The sequence below is a fragment of the Pygocentrus nattereri genome, chromosome 15 (assembly GCF_015220715.1).
Source record: "Pygocentrus nattereri isolate fPygNat1 chromosome 15, fPygNat1.pri, whole genome shotgun sequence".
NCBI lineage: Eukaryota > Metazoa > Chordata > Actinopteri > Characiformes > Serrasalmidae > Pygocentrus > Pygocentrus nattereri.
The window spans coordinates 1809446-1834877 of record NC_051225.1 but is presented as its reverse complement, the minus strand read 5'-3'; the positions used below and the strand labels follow the sequence as shown (position 1 = coordinate 1834877).

Here is a 25432-nt window from a genome sequence, read left to right as displayed (position 1 = left end):
CTCCCAGTGTGCTTAAAACTCCTCCTATTACAACCAAAACTCCTCCTAGTACAACCAAAGCCCCTCCCAGTACAACCAAAACCCCTCCCAATGCACCTAAAACTCCTAGTACAACCAAAGCCCCTCCCAGTACAACCAAAACCCCTCCCAGTGCACCTAAAACTCCTCCCAGTACAACCAAAACCCCTCCCAGTGCACCTAAAACTCCTCCCAGTACAACCAAAACCCCTCCCAGTGCACCTAAAACTCCTCCCAGTACAACCAAAACCCCTCCCAGTACAAACAGAACTCCTCCTAGTGCACCTGAAACTCCTCCACATGCAGTGAGTCACTGGCCTTGTGATCTGTGTCTGTGAGGAAGGTAATCCTGGAGGACGCTCATGGTGGGGGGGAGCAAAATGCTTAACAGCAACACGGACAAACACGACAAGCTGCAGACGAAGAGGCAAAACAGATAAACAGCTGGTAATTAGTTGATGCGTAACGAGCGGATTTGCATATTCTGTCCAGAGACGTGTTTGACTACCAAGTTTAAATGCATATGGATAAAATCTCATCAGGATACAATCCAGATACTCGACACGTGAAGTGACCAGGTGTAAACAGCGTCCCTGTGTTGCGAGGCAGGATGAGTCCTCGTCGCCAAAGGAGCGAACACACGATAAAGCAGAACAAACGTGGGACAGATGGTGGCAGAGAACCTGGCGGCCACTGTAGGTTCTCCTACACACTTGGAAAGGGAGGGGTGAGGAAGGCGGATTCAGTTGGTTGTAATGTGCATCCTCACCACTAGATGCCACTAAATCTTACACACTGCACCTTTAAAGAGATTCAGTCTCAGAGTGCCATTAATAGGAGATATTCATAGAAAGCCTCTCAGCCAATCAGATTGCGAGATTGCAACTAACGGTGATAATGTCATTTAATATATGCCAAACTCTGTAATTTCTCCATCATCCAGAAAACTCAAGGAATTTTTCTTTCTTATGTGACGTCTCCTGCTGTTTCATCATTCCACACTGCGGAGCTACCGGTAATAAAACTGGTCAGAAACGGAAATAAAATTCGTATTACATGTTGAGGTCACGTGGTCAGCTGTACCACCTGGGATTAAAATTGAAAGGTTATATTTGACCCTCTAGTCTAAACTTTCTGATATCCAGAGGTTAAAGGAAGACGAGTGAACGGTTTAAATGGTCCGGCACGCGGCCGGCGCTGTTTCTCCTGTAGCAGGATGTGTGCAAATGAGGTCATGACCTACTCGTGTCCATCTGACCCTGTTCTGGACCTTCTGATGAACGTGTTAGTGGAGTGATGTCACAGAAAGGCCTATAAAAGTTGGAGACGGCCGGTTTGACCATAAGTTGCATCTGTTCAACACCTGTGGCGGTCAAAGAGAACCCGAGTTCTGGACACCATGCTGAGCGAACGTCTCCTGCTGCTGACGCTCACCTGCTACGTCTTAGTCTGGTCAGTTAACGGTGATGATTTCATGGAGGTCCGTTCTGCAGAGGAGGAGAAAGAGCTGGTATGAGGTTCTTTAACGAGAGATTTTAATCATATTTAGTGGAATTTCAATGTTTTTTCAGTCTAAGTGCAGAGAAATAATTGTTCGTGTTAGGGGTTCTTTAGTAAACTCAATGGTTCTTTATAGAACCTTGAAGACTCAAAGAACCCTCTGCATGCTTAATGGGCTCTTTGCATCATGAGAGGGTTGTTTAGATTGATGGAAAATGGGCATGAATGCGCTATAGACGGTTCTTTATAGAACCATTTTGAAAACGGATTCTTGACATTATAACAACAGAAGAACATTTTTCAAAAAGGTTCTATGTCGAACAGTGTATGTCATATTTTGAAAAGTTTCTGATATCAGTGTGAAAAAGGGGTTCTGCTATTGTTATGGCATCAAATTTGTCACAAAAGAAGAACCCTTTTCAAAAAGGTTCTATATAGAACAGTATATGTCGTATATGGCGCTAAAAGGGTCCAATATCATTGTCAAAAAGGGTTCTGCTATTGTCACTATGTCAAGTTTGTAACAAGAACCCTTTTTGGTACTAAAGGGAACCATATGTAACACCTTCTCCATCCATCTGAAGAACCATTTCACCATGCAAAGACATATTTAATCATGTAAATGGTTCTTTGAGTGTTCATGGTTCTATTTTGAACCCGACACCATTCGCCAAACTAAACAGGCTGTAAGAAGCTTTACAGACCGGCTGGAACAAAACAACATTAATACTGATCTGGACAAACTGACCAAACTGAGCTGAACCTGATATTGGCTCAGTTTTACGGCTCAGTCTGATTTGGTCCGACTCTGAAGATCAGACACGTCTGGCGAATGGTGTTGGGTTCATTTCTGGCTGATTCCAGGTTGTTCAGCTGTTCTTCTGTCACAGCTGCCGACTGAAAAGCTGCTCAGTGGTGACGACAGTTTGGGAATTTAGCGTCAGGAGCTGGAGAACGAACTGCCGGCTGAGCAGCGAGTGGGCGGAGCTCGTTACTCTGACTTAGCAACATGCTGCTCGTTAAGGAGCTCTAATTAGGAGGAAGGAACTGAACATTAAAACATATTAAAGCCGCGTTCACGGCCAGTTTATTCATTTCTTACTGTATTTATTTAACTGCTGTATTAAAGCAGTAGAGCACTCGAGGTCAGGAAATATGATAGTTATTATTAATAATAATCAGCATAAACCGGTATTCCGCCGAGAAATGTGGTTCCTTTAGAGTGCAGTATCATTGCTAACAGTTCTGCCGTCCATCACTATAAACTGAGATCATTCATTGATTTGTTTTAACTTTTTGTTGTATAACAATGAACAAATAATTACGCAGAACTGTTTAACGCAGAGATGAGAATTTCCACTCTGCCATGTCTTCTGGGTTTCTCAAACACTAGAGGGCGCTCCCGAGTGAGTCCAAAATGAATGGGTTGTTATGGAGCGTTTGAGCAAAATCATAGTTTATAAACGCTGAAACAGTTTCAATGTAAAAGAAAACAGCATAAAACTTTTTAACACCGCTGTTATATTTCTAAGAGCTTTTAAACTCGAGCTATAGGAGCTGTACGTTCGTGACGTCAGTGAGCGCGAACAGCCAATGAGCTGCTCCGCTCGCCCATCAATCATCTCGCTCTAGCAGTAAAGCCCACTGGGGCTGAATCTCAAACAGCTCCCTGCTCCCTACCTAGTGCACTACGTGGGAGTTTAAATACTGGATCCTGCAGCCCAACAGAGCAAAACACAGCCAAGAAACAGTCGTTTGGGACTCGGACACGTCCACGCTCGATACATGAGGCGCTGTTTGGCTGCAGAAGGTAGAACTTCTAAACCTACATAGCTAGAACACTGTTTAAAGAGTATGGAGCCACTTGGGATTCGGTCCGGGTTTGACGCCCCTTCTGACTGAAACATGATCATTCGAATCATTAAAGTGACATTTTTAGACTTTTACACTGCAGCTTTACAGTAAATCAGACCGTCGGTGCTTTGATTCAAGCCTGTGATATTAATGATGGAGCTGTTTAGGCTGTTTGCTGTCTTTTAGCCAGTTAGCTAGCTGACCAGCCCAGTTCTAGATAACTGTCAGGTTCTCAGTTTAAACAGAACGGAGTTCTTACTTCATCACTGCACTCGGAGGTCCATGCGAGCAGCACTAGAGTCAAAGATAATTTGACATTAACAGTAACGGCACGAGGATTTTCCGCGCGGTGGCGCCGTGATACGGAGTTCAGCTGCTGTGGGAAGTCGTGTATTTTTCCATCTGTATTTCTAAATCACTCTTCTTCTGTAATAACTTTCATTGTTGGGGTCTTAAAAAAGAATAAACCTGGCTTGTTTGTGCAGCTACAGGAACATTAGCTTCAAGTCAGTAGAACCAACCGTTTTGAAGTGGTTTGAAAGACTGGCGTGAACCCGTGATGCGTTGGCAGCGTATTGATTGGCCGCGGCCGTAGATGTACATACATTAATGCCGTGTTGCCAACCGTTCTCTATCTGAGGCGATGCGTCTGCGCGTCCATCGTGTTGGAGAGGTCAAGATCCACTGGCACTGAGAGACGAAGAGCCTCGGGATTAAATCAGCCACGTCCTCCTTACTACTCCACCCACTTTCACCTAATCCGACTGATTATAATCCTCAGACACCGATTAATCCAGGCTGCGTGGACCAGCTCTCGGCCTGAGTTCAGCGCGAGAAACACAATCTCATCAGGAAATTACTGGTGAATCCTGAATAAAGAAAAATAATATGTGGCCACGTCTTATTAACGTGTGGGAATGTGATTAAGTGGTGGCCACGACTTAGTACAGCGTGGGAACGGGATCCTAATGTGTGGCCATAACTTAGTAAGCCATGGGAACGAGATCACAGCTTACTAAGTCACGGCCACGTATTAGGATCCCGTTCCTACGCTTTACTAAGTCGTGGCCACCACTTAATCATCACATTCCCATGCCTTACTAAGTCGTGGCCACGCATTATTTTTATTTACACAGGATGTCACCAGCAGGGCTCCATAGGAAATCCTGTATAAATAAAATTAATGTGTGGATCTCGTTCCCACGTGTTGATAAGGCGTGGCCACCCATTATTTTTATTTATGCAGGACGTCACTTCTAATCTTAACACATTACAATAAAATAACCCCCCAAAACACAGTAAGAAGGACGAAGCTGAAGTCGGCTTCCTATTCACCAGCTTCTCGTTTGAGTTTTCCCGTTCCACCCCAAACGGTGCAGCAGTCACTCTCTGGTGCCTAAGGCTGCACCATTTAAGGTGGAACGGGAAAACCGGAACAAGAAGCTGGTAATAAGGAAGCCGACATCAGGTTCGTGAAAGAAGGTGCCAACATTAATCTATTAGGAAAATCTACACGGATTAAGGAACGCTATAACTCACCGCTGCAAAGCTTTAACCATCACTGTAAATAACTACTGCATACAGTTCAGACCCCCTGAATAGACTTTAAATGAAATCAGCTCAATATAAAGCAGGAGGAAAAGCAGTCACATCACCAGGTTCTCTGGGCCTCATTGACCACACGACCACATCTACACATAAACATCACACAGACACGAGCGTGGATCACTGCGTTCCCTCCGTTATATGATCCATCCCACTTTCTGAGAGTGATATTCCTGAAACAGTGGAATTCTGGACAGAATCTTTCTTAAACCGCCGCTCTGTAGTGGTACTGAACGCAGTCCAGCAGCGATGTTGACGTGCCTGGCTGAGCCCAACGCAGCATCTAGGTATGTACATCTATGGCTGCAGCGCTTGCAACTGTTGGGGCGGAGTTTCAGGCGAGTTGCAGGGCGCTTTGCATTGTGCAACTCAAGCGCAACGTAGTTTCATGTATGTTTCAAGCAACTAAAGTTGCACAACTGTTCCAGAATTTAAGTTTTAGCTGTTGCTTATCTCTTAATGTTACGGTGGCTCAGTTTTGGGAAAAATTACTGACAAAACGAAAGTAATTTAGCTCATGGTCACGAAAAAGATTCAAAAAGTATTAAAGTATTTTATTGTTACCGCTCTTCACGTTTGCAGGCCTCACGTAAGCCAGTTGAATGATTGCTGGCCGATTAATTCATCTGAATAATCAAAACACTCTTTTTGCAGCCCAACGTAGTGAAATGTGGTTAAAACACGCTGGCTATCAAAACATTTTTAGTATTAAGGATTAAGCCATGAAAATAAAGTGTATTTTTAATCTTGTGTTTTACAGATCGATGCTCTTCAGGAGGTCCTTGAAAAACTGAGGAACAAACAGATCCCGTCCACTGAGAAGAGGCTGGGCTGGGTCCCTTCAGTGAGTCAACTGTTCACCTACGGATGTAAGGGTTCTCTAGTAAACACAGTGGTTCTATACAGAACCGTGAACACTCAAAAACCATTTGCATGCATGCATGGAGAAAGGGTTCTTCAGATTGATGTAGAACGTGCTGCATCTTTTTCAAAAGGGTTCTATATAGCAGCAAAAAAGGGGTCTGTTCTTATTACATCATAGTTCTCCCGTTCTGGTGCTATATAGAACCCTTTTCAAAAAGAGTTCTATGTAGAACCACGTGCAACATGTTCTCCGTCAATCTGAAGAACCACTTCACCATGCACAGAACACATCTATGCACAGAACCACTGTCTTTACTGAAGAACCCTCGATGGACCGTCCTTTTTTGAGAGAGTAGGAGTGCAAATGATTTCAGAATCACGTTTCTATTAGGCGATAACTCTTAAAGGGGAATTTCACCAAATCTTCATCATTTCTCCACACAAGGATGACGTCAGTCAAAGAGGTCTGATTGAAGTGCACCACTCTAGAGCCAGAACTGTTCACAGTGGTGATGATAGGAACCAGTCATCTGGAGAGTCTAACAGGTTTTGGCCTAAAATGTATTTTTAAACTCCATTCATGGTGGAGGGAGACATGCAGAAGGTTGTGACACAAAATAGTCCCCAAAGAAAACTCATTATTCCAGATTTTCCACTGTTTTCCATCATCAACATTCCATATAATCTCAGAAGACTCGTGTAGGTTCTCTGGTGGTTCTGGATGGTAAATAAAGTGTCTGTATCTGTGTTGTAGTCATGGCGACGTCTGGTTCCCATCACCACCACTGTAAAGACGTCTGAACCTCTCCGTTTACACCTCTCACACTGAGTTATGAAGGAATTTTGGAAAATTAGTGGAATTCCCCTTTTTAAAAAAATCAGCCTCTGACAGTTCAAATAGAATTATTGTATTCACTCACTGTCCACTCTATTAGATTATTCTTGGTTGGTGGTCTATTCTCAGTCCAGCACCGACACAGAGATGTTTAAAAACTCCAGCAGCGCTGCTGTGTCTGATCCACTCAGACCAGCGCAACACACACTAACACACCACCACCACCACCACATCAGTGTTACTGCAGTGCTGAGAATGATCCACCACCCAAACAGTACCTGCTCTGTGAGGGTCCATGGGGGTCCTGACCACTGAAGAACAGGGTAACAGAGTATCAGAGAAACAGATGGACTAGTCTGTAACTGTAGAACTACAGAGAGCAGCTATACAGTAAGTGGAGCTGATAAAGTGGACAATGAGTGTAGAAACAACGAGGTGGTCATAACGCTACGCCTGACCGGTGTATGTATTCCCAGATATGAACATCAGCCCACAGTGCATCCCTACGTATGAGCACTGATGACTGTTTCTGACCATGTTTTAACTTGATGGCATCTTTACAGTCTGACCGTTCCAATAAACAAAGCCCTTCTGGATAAGAACATCTGACAGACGCCATAAATGTACACGTGAACCCATTAAACCTGTGTCTGCTTTGTGCCGCCCAGTGTGAAGCTGGAGAGCAGTGCGCCGTCCGGAAAGGTGCGCGCTTTGGAAAGGTGTGCACCTGCCCCGAAGGAACCGCCTGCAGCTTCTCAGCTCTACAGTGTTTGTGAGATGGAAGACCGCTCTCCTGCTGGACGACTGTAGATAGCTGTGTCCATAAATAAATGCATTTTATACATATCGGCCTTCTGCTGGAGTTCTTATGGGGTCTGTCACTCCGTGATCCGTGTCAGAGTTGTAAAAAAGTACTGTGCAGTTTTTATCACTAGATGGCGCCAAAGGTGCAGATGTGAGCAAATGCATAGTGGAGGAACGCCACCCAGTAACGTCTTGTGACTGGAGCCAAAATGAATGTCAGTATGGAGCAAAATCTGCTTGTAAAGGCTTAAAGAGTTTTTACGCAGAAGAACGCCTCATTTCCTAAACACACAGGAGACTTTATAAGTGCGCCACATGTACATTCAATTACTTATCAAGCTGATCAGCTCGCCGACCAATCGGCGGTCGGTAGCAGAAACGGCGACCAATCGGCGGGCGGTAGCAGAAACGGCGACCAAACGGCGGGCGGTAGCAGAAACGGCGACCAATCGGCGGGCGGTAGCAGAAACGGCGACCAATCGGCGGGCGGTAGCAGAAACGGCGACCAATCGGCGGGCGGTAGCAGAAACGGCGACCAATCGGCGGTCGGTAGCAGAAACACTAAACTTGTAAAGTTAGTTTAAGTCCCTTCATGGTGGAGGGAGACATGCAGGGCACCGAGGTAAAATAGTCCCCTATGAAAACTTGTTATTCCAGATTTTCCACTTATTTTCATACATGGCTGGTTAGTTCTAAAGCTGGACGTGTTCACGCCCCCTGGTGGTTAATAAGACAGCTGTTTGTGTTGTAAACATTGCTGAGGAATCGCACGACTGCTGGACGGCTGAAGCAGCACCGACACCGACAACTCGCTCCCTTAAACACAAAGCGCAGCACGCGGCCTTCTTTACAAATCGCTTCGTTTATTCAAAATTTGTAAGTTTTTTTCCTCGTTGAACACATTCATGAAAAATACTGAAACGAACGTTAATCAATGTAGTTACAGAGTCAGAATGCTGATCTCTATAAACCTGACTTCGTCTTCAGAGGCGATGCTTGGAGACAGTACACCAGTTTCTAAATACCCAGTCTGGGTAATATTTAAATCAATCCATTACAATAGGCTTTGTACATTTATGCTAAAACACGCACCTAAAGCAAACTTAAAAAAAAAAACTAAACAATAATAACCATTTAAGGATACTTTAACAAAAAGATAAAAGGAAAAAAGTATCTAAACCAACAGAGCATTATTCACGATATTCACATTTCAACTTCTCCCTCAAAGGGAAAAACATGAAGATGCGCAGGGATGCGGAAGGACATCTCAGACAGGAGGGCTGGACAAGCCGCCCAGGAACGACACACAACGCTTTCTGGAATGTCCAAAAGGCTCCGTCAGAGCAGACGTGTGAGGAGGGGGAAAACAGAGTCCATTCAAATAGAGATACAAAAAAAACAACAAAAAACAAAAACAAAAAAAAAAAAAGAATTAATCGTCAAATTTGATCTTCTTTCCTTGCGGCTTCCCAAATCCTCCACCTCCTCTGCCACCTGGAACACACAGGAATAGTCAAGGCCAAACTCAAGGGCAGAAAACGGCACCACTTCAGTTCCAATCCCGACACTCAATTTATGTACAAGAACTAAATTAACGATTCAATTAAACTCCTGCACAAACACATTGATCACCTAAAATAAGTTTTACAGTTGTTGAATTTCTTGAGGTGCTGGGGCTCCTTTAGTCTTTATGTATGCAATACTTTTCTAAAAAGATGCTTTATAGAACCACCTGCAGCACTAAATGCATGAGGAGCTGAACTTTCCCCTCCTCTGCTGTCCCTGCAGACGGGCAGGGTCGCCTACAGAGCGGCGCTAGTAGCCGTTAATGAAGTGATGCTCTTTTATTAGAGGGTCTCATTTCAGAGGGAAGATCTCAACCACTGCCCTGTAGCTCAGGAACAAGGGTCAACACTCGAAAACAAGGGGTCGGGGTAAAAAGAAGAAACGGGACTGGGCCTTTAAGGTACGAGATGCACGCATGTGTCCATTAGTGCTTTGGTGCCACTGTAATCTACACGTAGCCAAGCGGAGCCGCAATGCGGCCGGACTTATCTGGACAGGAGCTGTCCGATATGGCCGAGTGCCTCCGTCTTACCTCTGAAGCCTCCTCGTCCTCCTCCGCGGTTTCCTCCTCTTCCACCCCTGAATCCGCCGCCACCTCCTCGTCCGAAACCTCCCCGACCTCCTCTGCCTCCCCTGCCTCCGAAGCCTCCAAAGCCTCCGAACCCGCCGCGACCGCCGGGTCGGCCTCCCTCACCCTTCGGCCGGGCGTAGTCCAGCGTCACTCTGTTTCCGTCGACCTCTCCGTCCTCCATGGCCTCTTTGGCAGCTTTGCAGTCCTCCTCGCTGTCGAAGTCTACAAAACCAAACCTGGAGGAGGGAGAAGAGCTCAGGTTCATCATCTGAAACTACGGCAGAGGTCATTCCAGAGGTGATCAGGGGCAGAACGAGTGTCTCACTGGGTACAGGCGACCCCTACAGAGGAGCCACCCTTTACACTGTGACCGTTACTCTACTTCTCGTGCGAATCCGTGCACCGTCACTGGTCAGACAGAGAGGAGCTCATGAGAAGAAACAGGAGGACAGTAGAAGGGGTATAAGAGCTTCGGCAGTTTTACAGGTTCAGCTCTGTTGTAATTTAAGTGACGAGAAACGACAGAGAACCTTAATCCAGACTGGACCTGCAGCGCGTGTGCTGTTCATCAGTATGACTGATCTCTAAAACCCAGAACTTCCCTCTAAAGGAGTTAAAGTTATTAATTTCCTTTCTAGTTCACCTTCATGCACTTTATACTTTTTAACCTTTTCAACTCCGAGACCACCGGTGGGTCCAAACCGCACTCGGTCATGTTCTCCATAAGCTCCATTCAGAAGCTGGGCGTCGTGTGAGGCTGTAGCTCTTCTCTCCAGTCTAATAGACGGTGATGTCATTTTAAACCCTTATAATAAAAGAAGCTGAACTTTGTTTTTCTACTGAAAGTCGACCCGTTTTTCCCCAAATCTGGGCTCTAAACTATAAACAGACGGCGTCTCTTCAGTGATCTGCTCTGGAAACATCACTTTTAGAGAACACAAAGAGCGTCGGAGATTTTTGGCTTTCAGCAGTGAATTGGAAGCGTATAGTGAAATGTGGAGATCATAAATCACAGGTTCTGTTAATCTGAGGAGCTTTTACAAAAAAAAAAAAAAAAAAAAAAAAAAAAAAGGTTATTTATTTCATGCAGTTACTGAATAAAGTTGTGCAAATTCAGACGGAAAAACCAAAATATCCTGGATAATAAACAATTATGCATCACTGTTTGACTTGTAAAACAGTAAAAGTATCTTGTCGTGAAATTCCTAAGCTGATCTAATGCTTGAGATGGTTGTACACTTGGCCAACTTTTCTAGATTTTTTAAAAAATAAACCTGTTTTAAGTAATTTTATCAAAAATTCTCACTATCCTGTCAGATAATTCTCCTGGTTTACACATTTCTTAAAACAAGCAAAATTACCTACCAAAAGTGTGAGAAATTTACTTAAAAATCACTCACGAAAAAAAAAAGTTGGAAAGCAAGTTGAATACTTGCTTATTAAGTTTAATCCTCCTAAAATCAGCTTCCAGTCTCTTCAGGACAAATTTGGCTTTTTATGTAAAATCTTAAATTTAGTCAATAAATCACGTTATTTGCTGGGTGTAAAGCACGTTGAAAGTTTTGTATGAAACGTGCTATAAAACAATCGTCTTGGCGAGCAGCAACCTGCAGAGAGCTGATCTTATATTAAAAATGAAGTTGATTTTAATCCAGTATTAAAACATCAATACTACACAGCTACTAATACAGCCTGGAGTTTAGTTTCCGAAAATTAACTTAAAAACATTGTGATCGCAGCTCAATTATCCATCTTCATTATTCAGCCCTGAAAGCGTGAGAATCGGGCACGTCTGGGCAGGACTAACATCACGGCGCCGCGCCAGTTTGACTAATTTTAAACTATTTTTATTACACGGAGCGTTCATGACGCAGAACATCTGAAGTGAAATGAACCTGAAGAACAGTGGGCGGCATGATCAGCCGTAACGGTAGAGCTGAATTACCCTTTAGAAGAGCCGGTCTCCTTGTCTGTGGCGATTCTGGCAGCGACAGCCCCTTCAAACGAGTCCCTCAGCGTCTGCTCTGTAGTGTCCTCCGACAGCCCTTTTACAAACAGTGTTTTCGTGGGACCTGTAGAGACAAGTTCGCAATGAAGTTCAGGCCAAATTTAGTCTCAGAACTCAAAACGGGTCCCAGGTGTTTATCAAAGGAAAGTTCTGTGCAGAAACTGCAACCGCAGCCGACTGGCCAAGCCACATTTAGGAGGTGTTCACATGGGTTTCTCACTGAACTGCTCCTGTAAGAAGGCAACATTTGGGGCTATATGGGTCACCTGAAGAGCCTTTGCCGCCGCTGCTGTCTCCTCTGCTCTGGCTAAACTCCAGCCTAATCGTCCTGCCCTCCACTTCTGTGTTGTTGCACGAGTCCAGCGCCTCCTTGGCGTCATCTGTGCTCTCGAACTCCACAAACGCAAATCTGCAAAAAGACACACAGTCTTACTGATCTGCACTGAGGGGAGTTAATCCTGGGGCCAATTTTCAAACCGTGCTGAAAGCCATGATGAACCGACTCGTTTCCTAAAGAATTAATCCAACCAAATCAGCCACTCGCACTCCTAACCTGCCCCGTCCTTAAACTAATACATTAAATAACACAAACGATAATCAGATAAAAATCACTGTTGCTCCAATTTCCCCGTCATTTGAGCCGAGTGTTTAAAAGATGAAATGATTCTTAAGAAAAACCAAAAGCTTCCAAACTGAAGATTTTCTAGAACAACTTTCTTGCATTTTATTTCAGACTTACAGGATTTCTGTGTTTCTATGTACCAAAAACCACAATTTTATCTGACCCTTTTCCAACCGGCGACCCTTAAATCTAATCTGGACTCTAGACTGAAGTGTAGACTGACTGGCCGCTCTGTATTGCGCCGGTCAAAAAGCACTCGGAGCCGAAGGATCACAACATTAATGCGCAGAGCGGCTGTATAATTAAAAAATAAATAAATCTAAATTAAAACATCGAGTGTCTCACATGAGGCATAGGCGACTCCTACAGAGGAGCCACCCGTTAGACTGTGACCGTTACTCTACTTCTCGTGCGAATCCGTGCCCTGTCACTGGTCAGACAGAGAGGAGCTCATGAGAAGAAACAGGAGGACAGTAAAGGACGGTAAAGGACCGTTACAGGCTCAGCTCTGTAGCATATTATGTCGTTGAGAAAACCTTGTATCTCTAAAAACTTTAAAGGAGAAGGAAAAAACATTCTGGGCCGTTTCATCTGGTCCACTGATCATGAAATTCATGTACAATGTAAAGAGCAATAGGAATTTTCAAATGATGTCAAACTGAAAAGTGACCAATGGAGATAAGGTTCTCTTCCGACAACATCGAGAGATTTTATACATCATAAACTTCAATACTTTGAAAGAGATCATAGCAATTAAGAAATTAACATTGTAATTATAGCAACAAAAAAAAAAGCGAACGAGTAAATAAATAAATAAATAAATAAATATTGAAATTATTAAAAATAACTTCAAACTGACGGGACAGAAACAGATTCCAGCAATTACTTAACCATAATATCAAACACCGACACATTAAAGAACCAGGCACATGATATAATGCAAATGAGTTGGTTCTCATGACATAAATGAATTAAACGGGTAATTTTTTCAGTGTAGTGTTCATACACGGACCGCTGAGGCGTGAACGGCATGTTTTGGAAATGTAATGTATTTCAGACTACTTTCAATGGAAATTCAGTTTTCCATGATACCGGCCCTTTAAAGCGGTAATGAAGTTCCATCACTGCTTCATCAAACATTCTGCTGGTGTTAAACAAACAAACAAACACCAATAATAATAACAATAATAAACCTCAGACGGGACGTACCCCTTAGCCCGGCCGTTGTTCTGTGGTATTCTGATGCCGACAGCCTTTTCGAACACACTCTGGAGGGACTCTTCTGTGGCACTGAAGGCCAAGTTGTTTACAACAAGGACCTTGCTTGCGCCTCCCGGAGCTGAAGAGAAAGCCGGACAGAGGACGGGGGTAATTAGTCAGGTGTGGGATTGTTGAGACCTCGGACCTCAGCCACTGCGCCAGATCAGTACTTGACTATCTTGAGGAACCACACGGTGTTTCAGGGGAAAAACTTTTCATCCTTTCTGGCCAGGTGAAGATTCTGGAAGGTGAAAAATGTATTTTTTTTTTTTTTGGCTCACCTGCTCCTCTGCCACCCTGCTGCTGCTGCTGGCTCTTCGCTCCCGTGAAGTCCACCATGATGGAACGGCCCTGGACGTCTGTACCCTGCGTCTCCTCCAACATCTTCTCTGCAATCGCCTCGGTCTTGAACTCGATGTACGCAATTCTGTCCAGAAAAAAAACAACCACCCGTCACCTGTCCGCCAGCGACATGACTGTACAAACTGCTCTAAATAAAGGAGAACCCAGATGTTGGAGTCCACAGCAGCTGCTAAGGTCAGTAAACACTCTAGAGACGCTCAAGTAGCCGCATTGGGCCCGATTCACCTGCATCCGCGGCTCACGCTCAACATTTCTACTGCAGACCAGCGAGAAAGTTACACGTTTACAGCATTAAGCCGACGCTCTTACCCTGATCCACTTACAGAACAGACCGTCGTCACTCTGCTTAATAAAAATAAGTGCACGGTATGTTTGTTTATCCTCGATGGCATTCTGGTTTGATTTGGCAAGAGTTTCAAACCTTGAAGACCAACTGGGAAATCCCCCACCCCGCGTCAAAGCACTGACCGGTTAATGTAGGCGCCGAAATGAAAAGCAAGACTCTCCACACCATTCAGGCCACGCAGAAGCAGTCTGTGTGAACCACGCCTCACGCCGTTCTAGAGTCAGACTTCTTCAAAGTGGTGGCGATGGGAACCAGGCGTCCACCTCTAAATGCTCCCTCGCAGCGGTTATGAATACACCTCCCACTATTTTACCACCAACCTTCAATACATAAGCTCAGAAGACTCGTGTAGGTTCTCTGGTGGTTCTGGATGGTAAATAAAGTGTCTATATCTGTGTTGTAGTCATGGCGACGCCTGGTTCCCATCACCACCACTGTAAAGACGTCTCACACACTGAATTACAGAGACCCTTTTAATTATTAATGAGTTATGCAAATGAGCGGTTAGAGTAAAAACTCGTGAGACTTGATTTTTTTGGGCATTTGGTGCTAATACTTAAATGTCAGTCAAAGTCAAGTCAATCATCTACTGTGGACCTCAATAAGATGAATATTGATCATTACCCTCTGCTGGAGCCGTTGTAGCCCATAGGTATCCTGATGTCTACTGCCTGGTCAAAGATCTCCCTCAGCTCATCCTGCGTTACGGTGTATGGCAGATTCTTTACAAACAGCGTACGAGCGTCTTTCTCTGCAGGAACACACATGAGACACCAGAGACACGATCAGCTTCTGCGTTCATCAATTCTTCATTAACAATACAGACAGTGCTGCCGAATCAGAACTTGACTATCATTCCAAACCCACACGAGTTTCAGGGGAAAGAGCGTCATCATTTGGCATCCTGTAAAAGTGGAATTCCATGATTTTTGCAATTTTCTGGAAAAATTTATTAACCACAACTAAGAAAAACACACCGTTCTGAGCGGCTTGATCTAAAACACCAGAGATCGAGAAAACTATACAGCACTGTTCACAGTGGTGGTGATGGGAACCAGACGTCTCCCTCTAAAGCTCCTCACAGAAAGATCCTAAATAAAGTGTCTTTATCTGTGTTGTAGTCATGGCGACACCTGGTTCCCATCACCACCACTGTAAAGACACCTGAACCACTTCATACCAAACCCTCTTAAACTTCAATTACACAGAAATTTAACAAGATTTTTTCTTGTTAGATCTATATAGAACAAGATCTATTAAATAAACACTAAACAGCAGTAAGATTACTTTAAAAAAACCCAAAACAAACAGACCTTTCTTGTTTTCCTGAGCGTTCTCCTTGGTTCTCGCTCTGTCCAGTTTGAGGGCCAGACCCATGCACTTTTTCCCGTTGAGAGCAAGAGCTTTCTGCAGTTCGTCTTCAGAGGCAAAGTCGACGTAGCCGAACTTCCTGCAACAGCAAGTCACAAATTCTTCAGCTACGAATTCACCCGACCGAAGATTTCACTTACGGCAAAACGTGTGACCGAATCTTTTAAAGCTGGGCTGACACCACATGGCTTCGCACCCGATTTGCCCCTCGCGACAAATTTTCACGACCTGAAGCGAGTGAGTGGTGAGAGGAGAAACAAGTGAGTCTTAAAGGCCTCCGATCAAACTCGGAAGTGATCGGAAATCCTCTGATATACGTTTGATGTTTACGACTGCGAATCTCGGAGAGTGAGAAGGTCAGAGATTTTCAATGAGTGACAACCAGCAGCCAATCAGAGAGCTAGAAGAGCAGAGAAACGGGGGAAGAGATGCGCATGCACTGTGAAGAGGAGCTGCGTGTAACAGACGGGCAGATAAGAGCCGATATCATGCTTATAGTGTTGGATCGGGACGTCAGGTCTCTTTACAGTTCCAGTGCAGCCGCCAATTCGCAGGGACGGTGATTCTCAACCCCTTTCTGACCCCCAGTCTGTGCTTTTACTATGCATAAAGGCACAGACCGGTCCAGTAGATCAGCTCCGTGCGTGCTGTGTGATCTGAGGAGATCTGAGAGTTTGAGGTCTTATTCTTGGCCAAAATTGTGATATTTGAGTGCCCTCACGACAAAACAGTCTGTCACAGAATTTAACTTGGTGATGTTTTAGAGAAGAAAAAAAAAACCCGCCCAGAACCAAATCCAATCCATCAACTCACTTGGAGCCTCCAAGACGGACGTCCTGAATGTCAAGACTCTCCTTCTTGAAGAACTTGGCGATGGCCTCCTTGAGTTCGTCGAAACCTTTATCTGCGTTCAAGTTGCCCACAAAGAGACTGAAAGCTGAAAGATAAGAGATCAACAACATCAGGTGCCAGTTTTACTGGGAAAACGCCACACAACTGCACTAAGACCTTATTGATCACACAGAGCGCGAAGCCGAAAGCAACGCTGGCCGATCCCAGTCGCACATTTCGCCGTTTCTAGACGTGCCAGTTCATGATGAACCTCCCTGCAGCTCAATTGCTATTTTTATCAGAAATGTCCAGCATACAGAAGCACTCAGGTAGACAGCTTCACACTGCAGTGCATCAATTGCTGCACCGCTAAACAGCCCCTATCTCTCATCAATGGGCAGTTTCTGACCATAAGACTGCAAATTATTCGGGTGGTTCAAGGGCAGACGACACAGTGGTGCTGCTGGGGTTTTTACAGTGTCACTACTGGGATGCAGTAGACTGACCACTAATGAAAGGCTACCGGATGTCCTACCTGCGTATTAACAGAGACTGCAGTCTTGAACTGTAGACCACCACTGTGGAGCCACAATCTTGATAAAGTGAAATAGTCGTGTAAATCAGTATAACCTGAAAAAACTCAAACCGGGGAAAACTTCAGCCGGTATACCAGACGAGCGCATATACCACCCACGACTACAGAGAGCGGTTTCCGATAAAGTGGCAACTCGAGTGCAGAAAAACGTGCAGAACTGGGATCAGGAGCCACCGGCCTACAGCGTCCAAGCTGTCAATCTTACTTTCTCCATCCGCCTTGGCTTTCTTAGCAGGAGTTCCCTTCTTCTCCTCCGCTTTCCTCTTGCCTGGAGTGACAGGAGCAGCTGCAAATGACAAGCGAGCAGAGCTTTGGGTTACAAGAGACGTTTGATGGTTACAGATTTAAAAAAAAAAAAAAAAAAAAAAACCCTGTACCAACGGGGAAAACCGAGATTCCTGTTTCTGTTGCACTGAAAACACTTGACCTGGTTAGTTTTGGTTTCACACTGCGAAGTAGTGAGAGCACTGAAGAACTTTGCATGACGCACCTGCTTCCTCTCATCACCCATGAGGGCTGCGTCTCCCTGTACTCAACACATTCATTTGTAGAGGAGCGCCTGAGGTCAGCGTGAGGTCAGTTCGGCCGGCAGCCTTTTATGCGTGAATGGTGAAAAATGACTCTCCCTCTCAGAAACAACTTTGGGTATTTTTGGTTTGAACTACTACCGACGCCACCTTAGGAGCCGCGTTTTACACCCATTTTCTTATAATTTCTTATAAAACGTCTCAATATTCCGTTTATGAGGCTGACGGCACTTAATTCGCCAGCTACTAGTTCGAATTCCCTCGTTTCACCTTAAACGGCGCCAAAACGGGAAAATCTCAATGAGAAGCTGGCAAATGAGAAACCAGCTGGAGTGACTAAACAAGCCCGTTAGTCTCCAAATGATCGACGTTCGTCTTAGACAGTCTGGCCGAGCTTGTAGACAACAAAACAGCAAAGAGAATGACTTGTGTTGCTATGGTGACCAGCCGTCTGCACTGGTCTTCAGGGTTAAACAGCAGTTCTACATTAACAGTAAATGGTCTTAAACGCTGGAGTTAAACTGTGTTGAAGGATCAGCGGAGCTTTATCTGTTATTTTAACCTAAACCGAACTGTTACCTTCTTCCTCTTCCTCATCTTCGTCATCCTCATCATCCTCCTCCTCATCGTCGTCATCCTCCTCTTCCTCGTCCTTGGCCTTCACCATTCCGGCTTTTTTGGCAGGAGCGGGTGTGGTGTCCATTTCCTCCTCCTCCTCCGAATCTGCAGTAAAAACACGAGACGTGAAGCCGTGATCCACAGCGACGGCAGGAGCTCCGTGGATGAGGAATCAGGCACATCAGAGCAAAGAATTCAGCAAATGCTTTCAGTATTAAGTCCCTAGATGTTCATCAGGTGTGCACAATCACTCCACATCCCCCCAAATCATGTGAAGTACTGACGCCAGACAACGAAGCTCAAAACAAACCATCTATACATACCATCTTCATCATCGTCGTCATCGTCCTCGGATTCCTCTTTGGCAGCTTTAGCTGCAGGTTTGGCAGCTGCTGCCTTCTTAGGGGGCGGGGCTTCCTCCTCCTCTGACTCATCTATTACCAAACGAGAATAAGCCACACCCTTCATCAACGCTGCGCTCCGTACAACACGCAGATCAACAGCACACCGGGGCTGGATTTTAGCCCCGTAATCAGACTTCTCCGTAAACTCCGACTCGGATATCTCAGTCTGCGCATGTGTGAAAACGGACGGCAGCGCCGGAAATAACCGAGCAGCGTCGCCGAGAGACGCATCTTCTAAACGATGCGCGTTCGTATGTTCAGATAGTGGCGTGATGGCTGACCCATGTGGCCCCAGGGTTTCGCCGTTACCTGAACTTCTCTCGCGCAATTGGTTCGCACTGCAGTGGCCTTTGCAAAGAAAACGGATCCCGCACTGATCTGTCCTCCACCACCCGCCTGAGTATGGAGTGTTTTATCTGGCCCAGTAACAAAACGTGTGTGTGTGTGTGTGTGTAACGTGTTGTGGTCATCATGTGTTTGCGTAACACGTTTCTGGCTTTAGTTTCGCTTGTGTCATAGAAACACTCGACATCAATGGTCTGAACAAGGCACTAAAAAAGGACAAACCATCCTCGTCGTCGTCGTCATCGTCGTCCGATTCCTCCGCAGGGGCGGCTTTCTTCGCAGGTGTAGGTTTAGCAGGTGTGGCCTTAGCTGGAGCCGCTTTCGCGGGTGTGGCTTTGGCAGGCGTGGCTTTAGCAGGAGCTGCCTTTGCAGGTGTGGCTTTGGCAGGCGTGGCTTTTTTTGGTGCAGGGGGCTCCTCTTCTGCACGGGAGAAGAAGGGCACGTTTAAAATATCTGCACCACTAAAACCAACCTGACCAGAGATCATCTTACTAGAGAGATTCGTCCTACAAGCTCTACACGCATCATTTTCCTGATTTATTGATGCACCGCGCTCATCACGCTGCACATCTATAAAAACAACGAAACGTGAAGCAGCAGCGTTTAAACTGGGAAAGGATTCATAATCATCAAAACCGGGATCAACCAATCTCCATCAACCTTTTCTGATGCCCAGCTTGCAGGTAAACCTGCTTGTGTAAAATTCTCTAATAGAACAGAAAATCTAATTTTATAAGCGACAAAATAAATTAAAATACCAGATTCGTCGTCATCTTCGTCGTCATCACTGTCCTCCTCCTCCTCCTCAGCAGGGGCTGCTTTCTTTGCAGGAGTTGCTTTAGCTGCTGCAGGTTTGGCTGCTTTTGGTGGGGGCGCCTCCTCCTCTGATTGTGAGAAGAACAAAAGGGAAAAATAAATTAATAGAAATTGTTTAATCGCACAACCGATACGAGGCTTCAGCCACTGGGCCGTGACCCATATATGGGGCCCAAAGCATCCACCGGCGGTCCTCGGGCCAGCTGTCCACCGAGTGCCGGTGATGGCACTTGGTCATATACAGCAGCGCTACCCACCCAAACATAGCTGTGCAGAAAAAATCCTAAAAGTGGTATTTTAACAATAAAAGGTTAACTTGGCTTTTCTTTTGGTCCTTCGTGCTTCCTGGCGACGCATTAAAGGACCTTGAAATGAAAAAGGTTCAAACGCCCCATTACAGAACAGCCCCCGGTCAGCTTACATGCCTTGTTGACCGACACTTCTGCATAATTACACGTTACTGGTGGAGTTTAATTCATAATTCATAGGATTATTAAAGTAGCATCTACAGCCTGTACACTGCAGTGTGTGTGTTCAGTGTAGAGGAGGCAAATCTGTGCATTCAAACTTTCACACAAGCCATTTTACATATTTAACGTTAAAGCACCACACACCAGACTCATCCTCGTCATCATCATCGTCGTCATCCTCGTCATCATCATCACTTTCTTCCTTGGCAGCATTTTTCCCGTTTTTCACTGCCTTCGCTGAGACTTTCTTCTGCACCACAGCTTTGCCTGGTGGCGCCTCTTCCTCATCTTCACTGTCATCCTCCTCCTCACTGGACTCCTCAACCTCTTTGGGAGGTGGGGGAGCCTTTTTCTTGGGGGTCTCCTGTTTTTTGGCTGCCTGCAAAACATAATGGACACCTTGATTAAACCCTCCCGTCAGCTTATTCCATAAAACCTCTGATGGAATTTACTCTGTATCATTCGTGGGCTGGAGGTTAGAGATCCGGCCCAGTGACCGGAAGGTCGTTGGTTCGATTACCCAGAGCTAAAGGTCCATGACTGAGGTGTCCTTGAGCAAAACACCTAACCCCCAACTGCTCCCCGGACCCTGCGGATTGGGCTGCCCACCGCTCTGGGCAGATGTGCTTACTGCCCCCTAGTGTGTGTGTGTGGCATTTCACTTTACCGACGGGTTAAATGCGGAGATTATTAGTCTCTGATATGGGACTAATACATTTCTGAATTAATATTAAAAGCCTGGGTCATATTACCATATTACAATTCACTCGTTGCAAGCTTTATTACATCACAGCAGAACTTTTCACCCAAAAAATAAAAATGAATTAATAAATAAAACAATATTTTGTTTGAGTTTTAATAGTGAGCGATCTTAAACTGAAGTTGAAACAGAAGAAAGAACAGTTTCATAATAATAATAATAATAAATAAATAAAACCAATAACTTTTTAAACCAATCTGATGCTCTGGAAATTCTGAATTATAAATGTATAAATTAGGAATTATGCTTAATTTAACCAACAACTACACTTCAAAAGGCTCTTCGGTAAAAATAACAGCTCTATGTAAAACCACGTGTTCTTCTCACAGCCACTCGTTCGCTTAGTTTTATTTAAATTTTAGTTTGTTTTTTTTGCATACCCACTTAAAACGTGTTTATGACCCTGGGACCGAAAAAAAGTCCTTCCGCACTACAAACCTGACACCACAACAACAGCAGAACCCTTTTCGGTTCTGTGTAGAACCATATACACACATTCTCCACCTTAAGAATCTTTTCCCCAAAGAACCCTTTAAGCCCACCATCGGTTCCACGCAGAACACAAAGCTGTAAAAGGAACCACAACACGGCCTCCGCGGTTTACTGGATAATAAACACACACGGGCCGGACCGGACCGGACAATGGTCTCGTCCACAGGCCACGTGTGAGGAGGACGAACCCCACGTGGGGAGCAGCCGCGGCCTCGTGCTAAAGCTAAGCTAACCAGCCATCACGCCGAGGCCTCTGTTAGCTAACTATGCTAAGCTATCCGCAGCGCGCCAGCACGTTAGACGCCTCTGCTGCGTGAGAAACGCACACGCGTAAACGCGATAAAACCCCGGCGCGTCCAAAGTGCCCCTGTAAACAAACAAACGCAGGAATAAACAACAAAACACGCTGCGAGGCGATCGCTGGGGCTGGCTAGGCTCGCCGTTAGCTCACCAGGCTAACTAATCTTCCGATTCTCCAGCTTCTTTCACGAACTTTCCGGTCCACCTTAAACGCCGCAGCAGTTACAGCCCAGCGCCGTGGGCTCCACAATGTAACTGCTGCCCATTTAAGGTGGACCGGAAAGTTCCAATGCAACTTCACCGTCGTGTTATTCCGCCACGCTTTAGTCGACTTTTAAACACGGTTAAGCACATTTTAGCACCAAAAGGAAACACGTTAAATAAAAATAGACACATTAAGGTAAATAATCGAGTGGAAGTTCGCATTTTCACCGAAAATCGCACGACGGTGGAAACGGCGCACATATGGCGGAGGCCCGAAGACGTCCATTTTAAAACGCTGCAAAAGACTCACTTATTTCACGATAACGCTAAAAACGGACACCAGCGAAACACACACGTAACTCGGAAAGCACGAGGAAAAAAGTGCATCGTTAAACTAAGCTGGTTAACGTTGAGTTCGCGTTAAACTCCAGACCTCGTTCTATATTTAAGCAGGTTAAAGCGTTTCTAGCGTTCATAAAAATAGGAAAGGAAATGAAAGGATTACCTTCGCAAGCTTCACCATGGCTGGATGGTGTTTTTCCGAAACACGAAAATAAATCACTAAACTGGAGGAAAGCGAGATTATTCGGAGCTTTTCGTTCCCACGTGTTTCAATCTGCAGTCTCCTCAGCACTGGTAGAGAAATCTTACACCACGCCGCTTTTCTGCACCAAGGGATTTTTATTCCCACCCGTATTCATACTACGCCCGCCCCTACGTCGCAATGATTGGCTAGTGGCACAGCTTCACGTAGAGTATTGGCCAATCGCAAGGCAGGAGGGCGGGATTCGTCGGAATACGGGTAGAGGAAGAGAGCGCTTCCCTCCAACCGAAAGCCTGAATATATTTGCATAATGATTATCAGTGTAAATAAAACTGTAAAATACAAAAAGTAAAAGAAAAAAAAAGATTTATATTATTATACACAAATTTAGAGTTTTAACGAATGAATCACAGTTTTAGAAACAGAATGAAAAAGAATAAACGTATTAAATTAACTATTTGAAATCCAGCTGTTCCAAAAATACACTCACAAATCATATAAAATAAAATGAACAAACATACTGTTCAACAATAAAGTCGTAACAGTAACTTACAAAACATTTATTAAAACCTGATATCTTTAATTATTCTTTTATATGTAAATGTTTGCATGGGCCCAGAAGCGATCGTCTTATTTGCATATCGTTACGATCCGAAGGAAAATAAGAATATTTTTTGTTTTTACGTTTTTACCTCATTTGAACAGAGAAGCTACGATTTTCATTGAAATAGACGTAAATGGTCCAAAAATCAGTTGGAGTAAAATATCTTTACATTAACGTACAACGTAAAGGAAGTTTTTGCACTCTTCTTTAAAGTTAGCGTTATGAAGATTCTTGTTTTATTTATTTTTTTATTTTATTTTTTATTTTTTTGACGGTGATGATTCTTTCCTTCCTGGTCAAACTGTTTGTTTGCATCTCTTACCCAAAGCATATTACAGTCACATTTTCATTTTGAATACATGATCTGTTTATTCAGCTTCAGTGATGTAGTTACTGCACTTAAAGACAAGCAAATCTGCAGAAAAGCCAAAAGGCCCAGTCTGAAACGGCCTTCTGCAATTCTCGCGAATGGTCACACGAGGGAGCCATTCTCAGCTCATTCACAGCTGACCGTTCAAAGCAGTGGTAGAAAAAGAGAATTACCACCCTGCAATGCCTTCCAGATTTGTCAAACACTAGAGGGCGCACCCGAGCGATGCTAACCAATCAGCTCTCAGTAGCAGTAACACTAACAATCAGCTCTCAGTAGCAGTAACACTAACCAATCAGCTCTCAGTAGCAGTAACACTAACCAATCAGCTCTCAGTAGCAGTAACTCTAACCAATCAGCTCTCAGTAGCAGTAACTCTAACCAATCACCTCTCAGTAGCAGTAACTCTAACCAATCAGCTCTCAGTAGCAGTAACACTAACCAATCAGCTCTCAGTAGCAGTAACACTAACCAATCAGCTCTCAGTAGCAGTAACACTAACCAATCAGCTCTCAGTAGCAGTAACACTAACCAATCAGCTCTCAGTAGCAGTAACGCTAACCAATCAGCTCTCAGTAGCAGTAACTCTAACCAATCAGCTCTCAGTAGCAGTAACGCTAACCAATCAGCTCTCAGTAGCAGTAACGCTAACCAATCAGCTCTCAGTAGCAGTAACGCTAACCAATCAGCTCTCAGTAGCAGTAACGCTAACCAATCAGCTCTCAGTAGCAGTAACTCTAACCAATCAGCTCTCAGTAGCAGTAACACTAACCAATCAGCTCTCAGTAGCAGTAACGCTAACCAATCAGCTCTCAGTAGCAGTAACACTAACCAATCAGCTCTCAGTAGCAGTAACACTAACCAATCAGCTCTCAGTAGCAGTAACTCTAACCAATCAGCTCTCAGTAGCAGTAACACTGACCAATCAGCTCTCAGTAGCAGTAACACTAACCAATCAGCTCTCAGTAGCAGTAACGCTAACCAATCAGCTCTCAGTAGCAGTAACACTAACCAATCAGCTCTCAGTAGCAGTAACACTAACCAATCAGCTCTCAGTATCAGTAACACTAACCAATCAGCTCTCAGTAGCAGCAACTCTAACCAATCAGTTCTCAGTAGCAGTAACTCTAACCAATCAGCTCTCAGTAGCAGTAACTCTAACCAATCAGTTCTCAGTAGCAGTAACTCTAACCAATCAGCTCTCAGTATCAGTAACACTAACCAATCAGCTCTCAGTAGCAGTAACTCTAACCAATCAGTTCTCAGTAGCAGTAACTCTAACCAATCAGCTCTCAGTAGCAGTAACACTAACCAATCAGCTCTCAGTAGTGATTAGATTAGTCTGTCTTTGATGTATTGGGGGTCACAGGACAAGGCCAGTCCCCTCCTCAACCAGCTCTGGAAGTGGTCCTCACTGTTTTTATAACTTTCAGCACATTGTCCATCAGTCTGAAGAACCTGCTCACAGTATCTGCATTTGATATACACAGAACCATTATGTGGTTTTGTGTCCCCAACACACTAAACTAACACCAGCACCTCGTTCTCTCCTGTAGAATTAAACATGCTGCTTTTAATTAAACTGCTTTTCAGACGTGATGCTTCTAAATGAGCTCTGCTTTAATTGGCTGATCTGTAGGGATCAGGTTAGGGAACTGGCCCTGTGACCGGAAGGTCTCCAATGCCGACAGTCCATGACTGAGGTGTCCTTGAGCAAGACACTTAATTGCTCGTTACAGAGTGCCGCCTGAGGGGTCGAAGGTCACGGGCGTTCAGTGCTGGTTTTCTGCCTCGCTGCTTACCTGCAGAGATTTCTCCAGATTCTCTGGATCTTTTGATGATATTATGGACTGTAGATGATGAAATCCCTAAATTCCTGCAGTTGCACGTTGAGAAACGTTGATCTTAAACTGTTGGACTATTTGCTCACGCAGTTGTTCACTAAGTGGTGAACCTCGCCCGTCC

At 44.7% G+C, this 25432-nt stretch overlaps 2 protein-coding genes and 2 non-coding genes across 4 annotated transcripts; 1 reads left to right on the top strand and 3 right to left on the bottom strand.

Moving 5' to 3' along the window:
• Positions 1–1375: 1375 nt before the first annotated feature.
• On the top strand, positions 1376–7520 carry cart1 (cocaine- and amphetamine-regulated transcript 1). Its single transcript, XM_037545619.1, has 3 exons — positions 1376–1528; positions 5738–5821; positions 7345–7520. The coding sequence occupies exons 1-3, from the start codon at positions 1418–1420 to the stop codon at positions 7450–7452; spliced, it is 303 nt and encodes a 100-aa protein (XP_037401516.1). The 5' UTR covers positions 1376–1417; the 3' UTR covers positions 7453–7520.
• An 803-nt stretch (positions 7521–8323) lies between these two features.
• Positions 8324–22608, bottom strand: ncl (nucleolin). Its single transcript, XM_017685827.2, has 16 exons — positions 22455–22608; positions 20338–20572; positions 19666–19791; positions 19130–19327; positions 18482–18592; positions 18120–18263; positions 17219–17299; positions 16401–16524; positions 15530–15666; positions 14841–14967; positions 13789–13934; positions 13457–13586; positions 11892–12034; positions 11563–11689; positions 9579–9853; positions 8324–8974 (listed from the first exon to the last, which is right to left on the bottom strand). The coding sequence occupies exons 1-16, from the start codon at positions 22470–22472 to the stop codon at positions 8913–8915; spliced, it is 2184 nt and encodes a 727-aa protein (XP_017541316.1). The 5' UTR covers positions 22473–22608; the 3' UTR covers positions 8324–8912.
• Positions 12582–12709, bottom strand: LOC119265307. Its single transcript, XR_005131576.1, has one exon. It is a non-coding gene; the product is annotated as a small nucleolar RNA SNORA75 (small nucleolar RNA).
• Positions 18335–18402, bottom strand: LOC119265308. The gene has a single exon (XR_005131577.1). It is a non-coding gene; the product is annotated as a small nucleolar RNA SNORD82 (small nucleolar RNA).
• Positions 22609–25432: the final 2824 nt, after the last annotated feature.